The sequence below is a fragment of the Mastigoproctus giganteus genome, chromosome 6 (genome assembly GCF_048544385.1).
Source record: "Mastigoproctus giganteus isolate SK-2022 chromosome 6, ASM4854438v1, whole genome shotgun sequence".
Taxonomy (NCBI): domain Eukaryota; kingdom Metazoa; phylum Arthropoda; class Arachnida; order Uropygi; family Thelyphonidae; genus Mastigoproctus; species Mastigoproctus giganteus.
Window position 1 is genome coordinate 212,954,984 of NC_143580.1, and position 12,044 is coordinate 212,967,027.

A 12,044-nucleotide genomic window follows, 5' to 3' on the forward strand; every position below is an offset into this window, starting at 1 on the left:
CAATCAGCTGGGTCTGTACAACCAGCAAACTGAAGTTGACAGGTTATGAACATTAAAGTCACTGAGGACATTACTTCTCTGTAGGAGAGTTAGTCTGGAGAAAGTCTAATTTCCATAGTATAAAGAAAATCAAAAGTTTGTGGATGATTTTTGTTGGGTTAAGAAAGATAGGAAGTGAATTTGATAGAGTGAGCTAAAGGAGATCAAAAAGAGGAGATCCAAGATTTGGAAGTCTGATCTGACAAGGAATATCAGAGCATACTTATGCACAAGTACTACCTTTAAAGTAATGAGTAGTACTTGTGTTAACTATGCTTTTTTGGATGCATTGTATACTGATTCAATGATCCTAGTCAAGAGTCCATTTCTCTGTCAAAAAATAATAAAAAGATCACAAAAAAAAAAAAAAAAAAAAAAAACACATTTAAGAAAGTCATAATTTGTAAAATAATAAGAGGAGTTTACCTCAATATAGTACGTAGAACACTTCCGTATGATACTCTCCAGAAATTAAAATGAAAAAATCTAAAACTTACATTAGAGTAAAAAATAAATAATTAAAAACCAATTTAACACAATTGACTGTGTTAAATTGATTTGAATCGTGTTAAATTGGTTTTTAATTATTTATTTTTTACTCTAATGTAAGTTTTTGATTTTTTCGTTTTAATTTCTGTAGAGTATCATGCGGAAGCGTTCTACATACTATATTGAGATAAACTCTTATTATTTTACAAAAATTAATATCAATGTAGAACGTATTGAGTATTTACAGCTGTTTTGGGTAACCTACATTACCTCACAAGTGGTTGGCTATGGGATAGCTTGGTGTAATTTGAAAGCTAGAGTACACTAAGAAGGATTTAACGAAAAGCTAACAACTTTTTGATTCATTTAGGCAAATACAGTTTCTATTCACTTTTTAAAATTACTAGAATAAACATTAAGGCTGCTTATTTTATTAATGTCTTTATGTGTAGTGGTATCTGGAATAACTAACTGGTGGAAGAAAACTATTTAAAACTGCATAATCTTTAATAACAAAATTTGAAGTATATTATGAATTTTGTTAAACAAAAAGTATAGTCTGTATTGCACCTACTTTATGGTGCAAATATTTGATTTAAATGCATTTTATAACATTTTTAATTTTGTTTTGAAAATTCAGAACTGTGACCAGAGACACTTTCAACAGGTTGTAAGTTCATGGAAAAACCTAGCTAAATTTTAAACTGAAATATTAGACCTGGTATAGACTATTTGATTCAACAAAAAGTATTTGGTTTTGCCTGGAAGATTACTTCAAAGATAGATTTGGTGTGCTTAGTTTGTTATTAACATTCTAGTATTTACTTATTAAGTTGCAAGGTTTTTTTTTATTGCAAGTTAATAAGTAAGTGCTTAGTTTGTGATTAACATTCTAGTATTTACTTATTAAGTTGCAAGGTTTTTTTTTTTATTGCTAATTCAGTTATAAAATTATAATCTTCGGTGTATAATAGGTAAGGTAAGTTAAGGTGCAGTGATTATCAGCCCACTGCAGGATGGAAGCCTCCTCAACAATCCATGTTAAGGGAAATGGACCATAATCTGCCACGCTGGTCCAGTGCGGGTTGGCAGATCGACCATATTTAGCAGTCAGGGGCTTGAACCCCTGTCTACTCAAAGAGCGTATGCTACTGCACTCCCGATCCTGACCACTCGGCTATGGAGGCCATGTATAATGTTATATGCCAAATATTTTGAATATCTGCTTAATGAAATTGCATTAAATTAACTTTTTTTTTTTTTTTTTTTTTTTTAGGCAAAGCTCCTCAGTTGTATAGGCATGATCTCTTATCTCTGCATAGTAAACAAACCCATCGCTTTTCATTACCAATGAACAAGATTCCAGAAAGGTTTGTTCCAAGGTAAGTTTTTGTAAGTTTTTCATATAAATGAACCAACTGTATGGTACTACACTCAGGGTAGTGGAAAATGAAAAAGATCTGGTGTAATTGTGTAGTCAGATATGAAGTTTTCTGAGCAGCACAGACAGGCTGCCAGAGCAGGTCATGGTGTTTTTGATATACAGGAATTTTGCTAGCAGTGATAAGGAGGTGATTATCCCCTTGTATAAGGCAATGGCCAGGCCACACCTTGAATACTGTATACAGGTCTGGAGGCCTCATTTTAGGAAGAATGTAGTACTGCTACAATGAGTACAGAGAAGGGCAACAACTGGTGGGGGGAAACAAAGGGGTGATCTTATGAAGAAAGGCTTAAGTCCTGCAAATTGCAGTGTCTGGAGACTATGCACCTGCAAGGTGATCTGATTGAGATGTATAAGGCTTTGATTACAAACAATGAAGGGGCATAAACTCAAATTGAGGAAAGACAGTTGTAGAATAGAAGTGCAGACTTTTGCCTTTAACCAGTAGTTGATTGCTGGAACAAACTTCCATCTGTCATTGTGGAAGTTGATAGCTTAAATAAATTCAAGGAAGAAGTGAACAAACTTTTGGAGTGAATGGATAGGTGAAATGGGAAGGGTTTTTTTTTTTTTTTTTTTTTGGCTGATGTAAGCCTTGCTTTCTTGCATCATATGCCTCTTCTAATGCTAATATACCATAATTGTTTTTTCTCATAATTTTTCAAGCATATGGAGAGTTCTAGATTTATATCCCATGGGAGACTGGAAGAATTCTTAAAGGCTCTTCAGCTGAGGCTGTAGTTAGTCAATCTCAGGTGGGAGGTGTAGGAGTTTTTCAGCCTATACAATATACAGATTGGCTTGTGGCAACACAAATGTCCAGATGTAATACACTTGTACAGTATGGCTTAAAATGCTTATTCACCATAAAACCAACAACAAGAATTTTTCAAAATTGATAATGTAATAAAATTATCACTTCTTTATCACTTCTAATAACTTAATTTCATTTTCTGCATGCAAATTTAAAATTTTGAATACCTGCATAGTGAATTCTGTTGGGTTCAAAATCATGATGAATACAACTTGAATATAGTAAAACTATAAACACAAAGATTTTGGAAAACTATATTAGCCCTTCAGTGTTCATGTGAATATCTGTATATAAAGATAAGACAAGACAAGTGGTTCAGACCATTTTTTGTGGTAAGACAAATAATTCAGACCCTGTTTTGTGGTATAAGTGAGCAGTAGATTGTGTGATTTGTGCATTCATGGGACTAATGTTCTGCACATATCTCTGAGTCAGCTTCCTTGAGAGTTGTGATATGCCCTGACATCCATTTTGTCTCCCTTCCTAATTGCATTCCATATATGGTATAGGTATTTTGCCATTACAGATGTTGCTCTTTTTTGGCTGGAACCATTATGAATTTATGGCATATACTCTGTCTGTTCTGACCACTTGTTCAGAAAAATTGATAGAGTAAGATGATGTATATTCAGATTGTCTATAAATCTATAATTGTCTGTAAATTAAAACATAAAGGAATAATCACTTGCAGTTCTTTCATTTTCCTGTGAACTGTATATCAGAGTGAACCTTGTTGTCAGGTTGCTGTACAGTGTCTACAATATCCTTGTGGAGTATTAGAAATATGTCATATACAAATGAATGGCACTTTTTAAGTTCACCCACCCTTTTCATGAAATGGAGTTCGCTTCAATGACATCATGCAGTATAAAGTGGGCAAGTATGTGGAAGTGCTATATGTGTGTGTGATTCCTTGCAAGAATAGGGAAGACAAAAGATTTAAGTAACTCTGAATGTGTCATGGTAGTTGTGCCAGATGCACTGGTATGAGCAAACTGCTACCCTGCCAGAGATGTATTGAGCTTGGTTTGATAACCAGATGATATCCAACCAGTGGCAATCTCATGGTTGGAAACAGCAAATCGATACAAAAAGCTAGAGGAGGGTGACAGGATGGCTACATTCAGACAAATAATGATCCAGTATAATAGTCATAACCGAAGAGTCATTTCAAAACAAACAACTTATCATACTTTGTCGTGGATGGTATTGCAGCTGATGACCAAACTGGTTGACCAAAGGAGGATGACCAAAATCCTCCTTCCATTCATTGTAAATGAATGGAAGGAGGATTGGAAAAATGTTGCTTGGTGTGATGACTTCCTGTTCCTGCTGCATTGCTCTGGTTCCTGTTTTGCCCGAATATGGCAAAAACAGCATGAATCCATAAATCCATCCTGCCAGATGGAGGCTTGTGGTGGTAGAGTAATGGTATGGGAAGTGTTTTCATGGTGGCTGTTGGGCTCCTTGATACCAGTGGAGCAACATTTTGATGCCACAGATTATCTAGAAATTTTTTTCTGACCAAGCACATCTGTTTATGGCTGCAGTGTCTCTGTCTACAAATGGATTTTTCCAGCAGGTTAATGCACCATGTCACAAGACCAGAATTGTACAGAACTGGTTCCAGGAATATGTGAGTGAATTCAGGCTGCTGTGGGGGCCTTTCCATTCACCAGATCACTTGACCATGTGAAGTGCTCCTTCAGGATGACTTAGATAGACTTCAAGGGTGGTCAGAAAAGTGGAAGCTCTGTTTTAATACAGCAAAATGCAGGATCTGACACTTGGTAAGTAGCAACCCCAAAATAATTTATACACTTGGTGAGGTTGAATTAAAATCAATAGAAGAAAGGGATTTGGGAGTTATAATATGGCCAGATATGGAGATCTCTAAGCAATATAGACAGGCAGCAAGGAAGGGCCATCCATGATTTATTGAAAATTTGTTTGTAGAGATAGATCATAATCTTACTGTATAAGGCAGTTGTCAGACCACACCTAAAAGATGTTGAGCTTCTTGAAAGAGTCCAAAGACAGGTAACTGAGTGAGTTCAGTAAAAGGAAACCTGTATGAGGAAAGACTAAATATGTGGGCTGCAGAACTTGGCCCACAAGCAACTCAGTACCTTAGAGGGAGACTTCATTGAGGTCGAGGGTTGGACTGTCTTGGCAGGACACCAGGAAATATCCCAGTGCAAATTGGAGCCAGGTCAGTAAAGCTGAAAAAATCATAACTTTATCATTTTATTATCTGTGAATAGAAGGATACATTGTTATATCCATCTATAACTAATTTTTCTGTGTTTCCCTTTCAGTTCTTTACCCTCTCTATCTCTTTGTCATCATCTCACTCTACCTGCACCCTCTTTGTGTAGCTTGTGACAATTCATTCTTATGGAATAAGACCAATCACCTCTCTTGAGTTTTTTTACCTTCTATGAGGTGAGATCACCCTTGAGATCTGTAAATATATAGTGCAAACAAACAACTGAAATTGATTCCAATTTGAGAACTGAGCACATGCATAATACTTGAAGCTGGGGAAGTCCCTGTATGACAGGAGTAGCCAGCCTTTCTGAAAATCTTAAAATTTTCAAAAAAATACATATTCGAAGGGATTTTTTCCACCATAATTGCAGACTGATTTGTAAATAATAATTATTTGATAAATTAATGTCATTTATTTAATCTAGATTTTTTTTCATTAAAGATGTGAAGGAAATGAACTTTGTTAAAATTTGGACAATTAATGAAAAAATTAAGAAAATTTTCAGTATCAGATCTAGTTGATGAGTACAACAATTTTGTGAAAAAATGAATTTTTTAAAAAACACAGTCCCTGACAGTTACCTAACTTCAAAAGCTAATGAAGAAAATGAACTTGATGACAATTATGATGATATTTCTGCACTTCTAATTGATGATAAAATGACAGAATGAAATCTTGTAAAAAAAGTTTTACTTTGTTGTTTAAAAGTGTTAAATGAATATAATTTGTACTTACAGTCATGCAAGTGCATTGTGAGATAAGTTTGAACATTTTAAGTTATGTTAAAAATAAATAATGAAATAGATTAAGAGATCAAAATGTTGATTCTTTTTAATCACTATGTTGGCAAACAAAGATATTGTGCAAAGATATTAAACACTAAAACTCTAAATTTAATAAATTTTTTGTTGTTATTGTGTTCTAAAATCTTATTTTTTCTTGCAACTATGTAAAAGAAGTTTACTTTTATTACAAGAAAAATGTTTTGTTATGAATTAACAATTACTTCAGAATATTCATTGTATTTTATTATATCTACCTGTATGTTGTATTTGAATACAATACAGTAGAACATCAGTTATCTGGAATAATTTGAAAGGCTGATCTTTCTTCTTTTCTTTATTAACAGTTGTACAGTAAGCTCCAGTTATATTGATCATGTTTGCAAATTGAATTTTGATTATAATAAGCAAAAGATCAAGTTTACTACTTGTTTATAACAAATTGTACAAACAAAAAGTCCAATAAACTGAAAACTGCAAATTGTTTTTGTTGTTTTACGGTTGTGACCTCTATCTATGTGACCTTCAGAAATGTGCTTTAGAAAAATGTCACAGAGACTACTGGGTTTTCTCGGAAACCATGAGTGAATTTCTGATTAGTTGAGCTCCAAATTCGGTAAGAATAATATCAGCCCAAACTGTGCTATTTATTATTTTTCTCATTTTTTTATCATAAAATTTGAACGAAAAGAAAATGCGTAGTTTTAACATTGCAACAAAAATGGAAATTATTAATAGAATTAGAAAAGGTGAAAATTTAGGAATTCTCTCCAAAGAGTTTAATGTGGACTTCAACAATTTATGACATCAAGAAAAATTCCAGTGCTATAACAGAATTTGTGTTGATTAGTTTGTGTTGGATAGTGAAGGAGGCTCTAGAAGGAAAAAGATGATGTTGAAACCTGAAAATGCCGCTTTAGAGAGTGCACTCACTTTATTTTTTTGTTTTCTTCAGAGTGAAGTTTAGGTGAACTGGCGTCCAGCCCAATGTTGTGTGAAAAAGCATTGGATTTTAATTGAAAATTAATAGGTAATGAAGATTTTAAGGCAAGCACAGGTTGGCTGAAAAAATTTAAACTGAGACACAGTATACGTGAACTAGATATTCAAGGCAAGAAACTTTCTGCAGACAAATCGGCAGTGGTGTCCTTTAAAAGTAAGTTTACTTCAGTTATAGCAAATTATGAGAAAGAAAAAAAAAAGTTTATAATGTTGATTATAAACTTTTCATAATTGGGCTTATTATGAAAAGCATTACCGAGAAAAGAGTGAGTTATGATTGCTATGTGTGCAAATGCCATTGGGATGCACAGATTGTCCGTGCTCGTTATTGGTAAGTCAAAAAAACCTAGAACATTTAAAAATGTTTCTAATTTTCCTGTTTTGTATAAAAATGCCTGGATGGATGTTTCTGTTTCCCAAGATTGGTTTATAATTTTTTTTAAATTTAATTAATCTTATTTAATTTAATCTTAAGGTATGATTTAATAAATTTAAATTTATTAAATTAAATAATTTTTCTGCTAAGATTAAATAAATTTAATCTTACCAGAAAAATTTTCCGGTTCAATTATCCGGAAAATTTAGCTGTCCGGAAGGCGTCTGATATCAATTATTCCAGATAACTGATGTTCTACTGTAAAAAATAGTTTTTATCCTTTTAGTACATTTGTTCAATATAATGCAAAATTGGGAGGGAAAGTGGTACCCACTGACTCAATTTCCTGGCACACATTTTCTTCCAAATCCAACCCTGTTGAGTCTATAAGGTTCTGAGAGAGCACAGCAAAATGAATGAAGGCAAAATTTTCACTGTTGTAAATGATTCCAGAACTAGAGGCCATAAATTCAAATTATGGGGAAAGAGATTTAAACTAGATTATAGGAAGTTTTTTTTTAGTCAGCAAGTTAGCTAATTACTGGAATAAGTTACTGCTGTGGGTTGAAGCTGTGATAGCTTGGGGAAATTCAGAGGTCAGCTAGCTATATATTTACTTAAAGGGGAAACACATAGTTATTTTCATTTTTTAAATTAAATTTAATTAATTCTTATTTTATTTTATTTATTTTGTTGGCTAGTGACTACACTATGTTGCTAATACTGATATAAACTAACTATATCAGCTATCTAAATAAAAGAGTTTTCAGTCCTCACAGGTTACACATTTATTATCTCAAGTTATCAATATTTTTTATGATTGAGAGAAAAAAAACATTTTTTCAGTCACAAAGACTATTATGAATGAAAATTGTATTCTGAAAACCCTAACAAAAGGGAAGAGATCCATTTGTGACAAAAAAAAAGTCTCTTTAAATATCATGTATTTTAATATTGGTTGTTATCATTAAAATGATATTATATGACCAAAAAATGTGAATCCCTCTCTTATTGTGTCTGGAAAGTTAAAACCTCATTAATAACACATTATATTAGTCTGTAGAGTGTGAAGCTAAAAGCAGCTGCTGCTACTACTATTGGAAAGAATGCATTGCAACTAGTTATAAACATAAAATGTGTATTGCTTTTATAGGAGGTTTGCTGCTACTAGTAAAGTTCCAGATACCAAAGGTTGTGTTAAGTGCTGTGTTGGGAGAAATCCATACAATGGATACAAGTATTTATGCGGAGCTACTCCATGTGGTATTTTTTTAATGCAGTGGTATAACCCACTTAATAAGTTCATGCTACTCAAGGTATGTGATGGCAGTTTTCAAATTGAAGTAGATTCAAAATATTGAAATTGTCTTATGCATTTATGACTTACAAGGAACATTTTTTAAATTTTGATATGGTCTACTACTTAAAATAACTAAGTTTGAAAGTAGTTCTTCAGGCATTACATTAATTTTGGAATAGTTATTAATTCTTAAGAGTTAGTTTGTTATGTGGGTTTGATGTATATCTTTTTAATATTGCACTTAACACAGTTTAATAGAACAAAACAAATTAAAAATTAGTAATTCTAGTTTCACGTTTAGTAGTGTGTATGTAAAGTTCACTTACGTTATAAAACTGCATTTGAACATGGATTTAATGAAAGTAAACAAATATGATTCTTTCGTAATAAATAAATAAATAAATTTTCTGTTTGTACTCCAGGACGACCACATGGTCAGAGGAGTTTACAAGATAAAGAGAATAAAAGAAACAGCAGCATATTTAGCAGTCAAGGGCTTGAACCCTGTTCACTCACTCAAGGCACGTGTACTTATGCACCCTCGTGCCTGACCACTCGGCTACGGCGGCCATTAATTGTTTCTTATGTAGATAGTGCGATTTAAAGCTTGGGGAAGACAGAATAATAAGCATCTGCCAGGTTGAACTTGGTCATATGATTAGGGTGCACAGTCACAAGTAAGGAGGTATAGGTTTGGGTCCTTTGCTTAAATTTACCAATAATTTCAGTTCATTGAGAGATTAATTGGACTGCATTTTTAAATCACACTGTACTAGAAAAATACAATTCCCTTCTATTTTGTCAATACCAATTTAAAAAGATCAGATAACTAGATTATCATACTAGATAATATAAAACAGTCCAATAAATTTGTTTATTTATTGGGCTGCTTTTTATAGCAGAAAGATTTGTTTAAAAATAAATATAAACCAAACAGTGGACCTTGCCTTTGTATGTCACTGAAACAACCATCAAGATAGGTAGAAACTTAAAAGTGGTAAGAAGTGGAATTGACAGAAGAACTAGATCTATATGATATCAGAATATCAGTATCGCAGTATTTCTGTGATACTGTTATTCTGATACATGGGAGCAGCAACTACATAACTGCTGACTAATTTATCTGGAAGTAAGATACATTTCAGAACTAGTTCAGGTGAAAGTTTAATAAATGCTTGCTTTGTGGGTGTTTTGTGAGAGACTGGCATGCACCTTTTCCTGTCATACTGCAATAAGGGAAATCACTGCATTTGATTTCAGATTTTTTTTAAAAAAATTATTTTATTAATTTTTTTTTTTTTTTATTTAAAGCCTGTGCCATATTACTATATTTGGTTAAAGAAACAGTACGGGTATTATTACTTTTAAATTTCTGCACACATGTGCATTTGGTGACATGCTTTGTAAGAGGGATCATCTCTGAATGCCATTGCTTGCATGTAATTCTTGAATGCTGTCAGCAGAGCAGCCTGCATTTTTATGCTATTCTGAATTCTTATCAATTCTGATGTGTGGTGAGATACTCGCAGATCATAGCAGACAGATTCCCTTAAAAATTGCACGTCACCAGCAGACGTGGCAGTGATGCAAAAGTATTGCAAAGCATTACAGTGGAAACATCGTCCATCATGGCAGTAAAAATGTAAATATATCAGAAAGAGCAGTGAAAACTAATGATAAAGAAAGATTAGTGATAATCATATTTAAATAGGGAAAAAAATAACATATCGAGAAATATTTCACATGATTTTTTTAAGCTAACAGTAATGCTAAAAAGTTATTTCAATTTTGTGTGACCATGCACTGTTAATTTTAAACACTGTATTTTAGCATAAAGATACATTATTAAATAGCTAATATATTAACTAGAAAATAAAGACTATAAAGTATTTAAGGGCAAAGGCCTCATACTATGAGGTAGAATGACTAATATGTAGGTTAGTGCAAATTGCAGCAACACCAGAGTACCTGTCCACCCACTGAAGAGAAGCCAACAAGCTTTGAAACGGTGCTGTCTGGGTGGTGGTATCCGCTGAGAATAAATAACAATAGTCTTCTCCACTGGTGAAGTGTTATTTATTCGAGGTAGTACAATACCATGGCAACTCATTGTGAAGGCAGTCACAAAATGAGATATAACCAAAACGATGCCAATTTAATTAATTAATTTAACTACTTTGGTAGATAGCTCTGTTAAAATGATGCATTTGCACTAACCTACATATTAACAAGAAATTTCAATTATAATTTCCAATTATTCAATTATATTTCTAGGGTAGATTCAAGATGAATATTGATGAAAATATGAAAGAAATTTATGTGTGTGGTGAGCATAATGCAGGGAGATTTTTTTTTTTAAGACTGTGCTCTGAAAGAATATGCGTCAATTGCCAGAATAATATTTTTGCATGGGCATCTTAGGGAGAAAGAGAGACATGAAGACATCGACATGTAACCCCCTTGCTGCTATAGCCAAGTTTCACAAGTTCTGTGTGGATTCATCTTCATGTTAGCCATGGATAACATTGCACTTAAGCAATGAGTGTTCACATGCAGCTGTTATGCACTATATAATTCTGCTTAGAAGTTCCAAGAGGAATTTAGTAGGAAGTTTCCTGGCATCCATGTTCCATACAAGAATAAAATTTGTAACATAGTAAATATACTGAGAACCAAAGGCACATTGTTTAACAGTAAGCCAAAGCAAGATCAGTGAGTGTTACCAGAGATGAAATTGATTCTCATGAAATCCAACATTTTCATTTGATTTCCACAATGTAAAAGTGGATATTTGATGCTCTTTGAGTGCAAGGAGGATTATTGGGCCTGTAACTCTGAGAGGTATGCAAGTTTGATATCAACCACTTTTTCAGGAACTGAAAAATGAAGAGAAAAGCTCTATGAGCATTTCCATTTGTAAATGTCCATTATAATAATAACAAGATTGTATTGCTGCATATACCTCCAGTCATTCAATTCAAATACTGGGAAATGTGTTTTGTGAAAGTAATAAGTGGATGTTTTTTTTATCGTAATTGCCAGACATCATTCCCTGTGATTTTTTTTTATTGTGGAGTTATTTAAACATCAATCAAATGCTCTTGATTGCAGTTTGTTGTTCAATTCATTTATGGAAGCTTCTTTCCTATTTTCCCCTAATCTAACTTATCTTAATGAAACTGCTATCTGGTTAGATTAAAAAAAAAAAAGGGAATGAGTTAATAAAATTTTTATTTCTAATTTTCAATTAAAAGAAAATATGCTTATTTCCAAAATAGCCATGTGTCATTGATTATTTGCTGCTCCTGCAGTCACACTATTGATGGAGCAGGAAAGTGATGTGCTGCACTTTATAGTCTCAAACGTACAGCCCTCAGAAAACCTCTCTTTAAAAACAAGAAAAGGATAATTGATTATACATTATAGAAAAGAATCATAAACAACTTCTCGAAGATACAAGGGCTTATAGAGGATTTCAGATTGAGAATAACCCTATCTTGTATTAAGAGAATTAAAAATGGTAATT

The 12,044-nt window shown here is 33.0% G+C and overlaps 1 protein-coding gene across 3 annotated transcripts in view; it reads left to right on the plus strand.

The window, feature by feature from the left end:
• Window positions 1-12,044, plus strand: part of hppy (MAP4K3-like protein hppy) — a 394,076-nt gene that overhangs the window by 305,834 nt on the left and 76,198 nt on the right. For all 3 annotated transcript variants that reach the window (XM_090376708.1, XM_090376710.1, XM_090376709.1), the window contains 2 exons: window positions 1,805-1,910; window positions 8,372-8,534. In XM_090376708.1, the coding sequence (XP_090232834.1) occupies window positions 1,805-1,910; window positions 8,372-8,534 (269 nt within the window). The remainder of the gene's footprint in view (window positions 1-1,804; window positions 1,911-8,371; window positions 8,535-12,044) is intronic.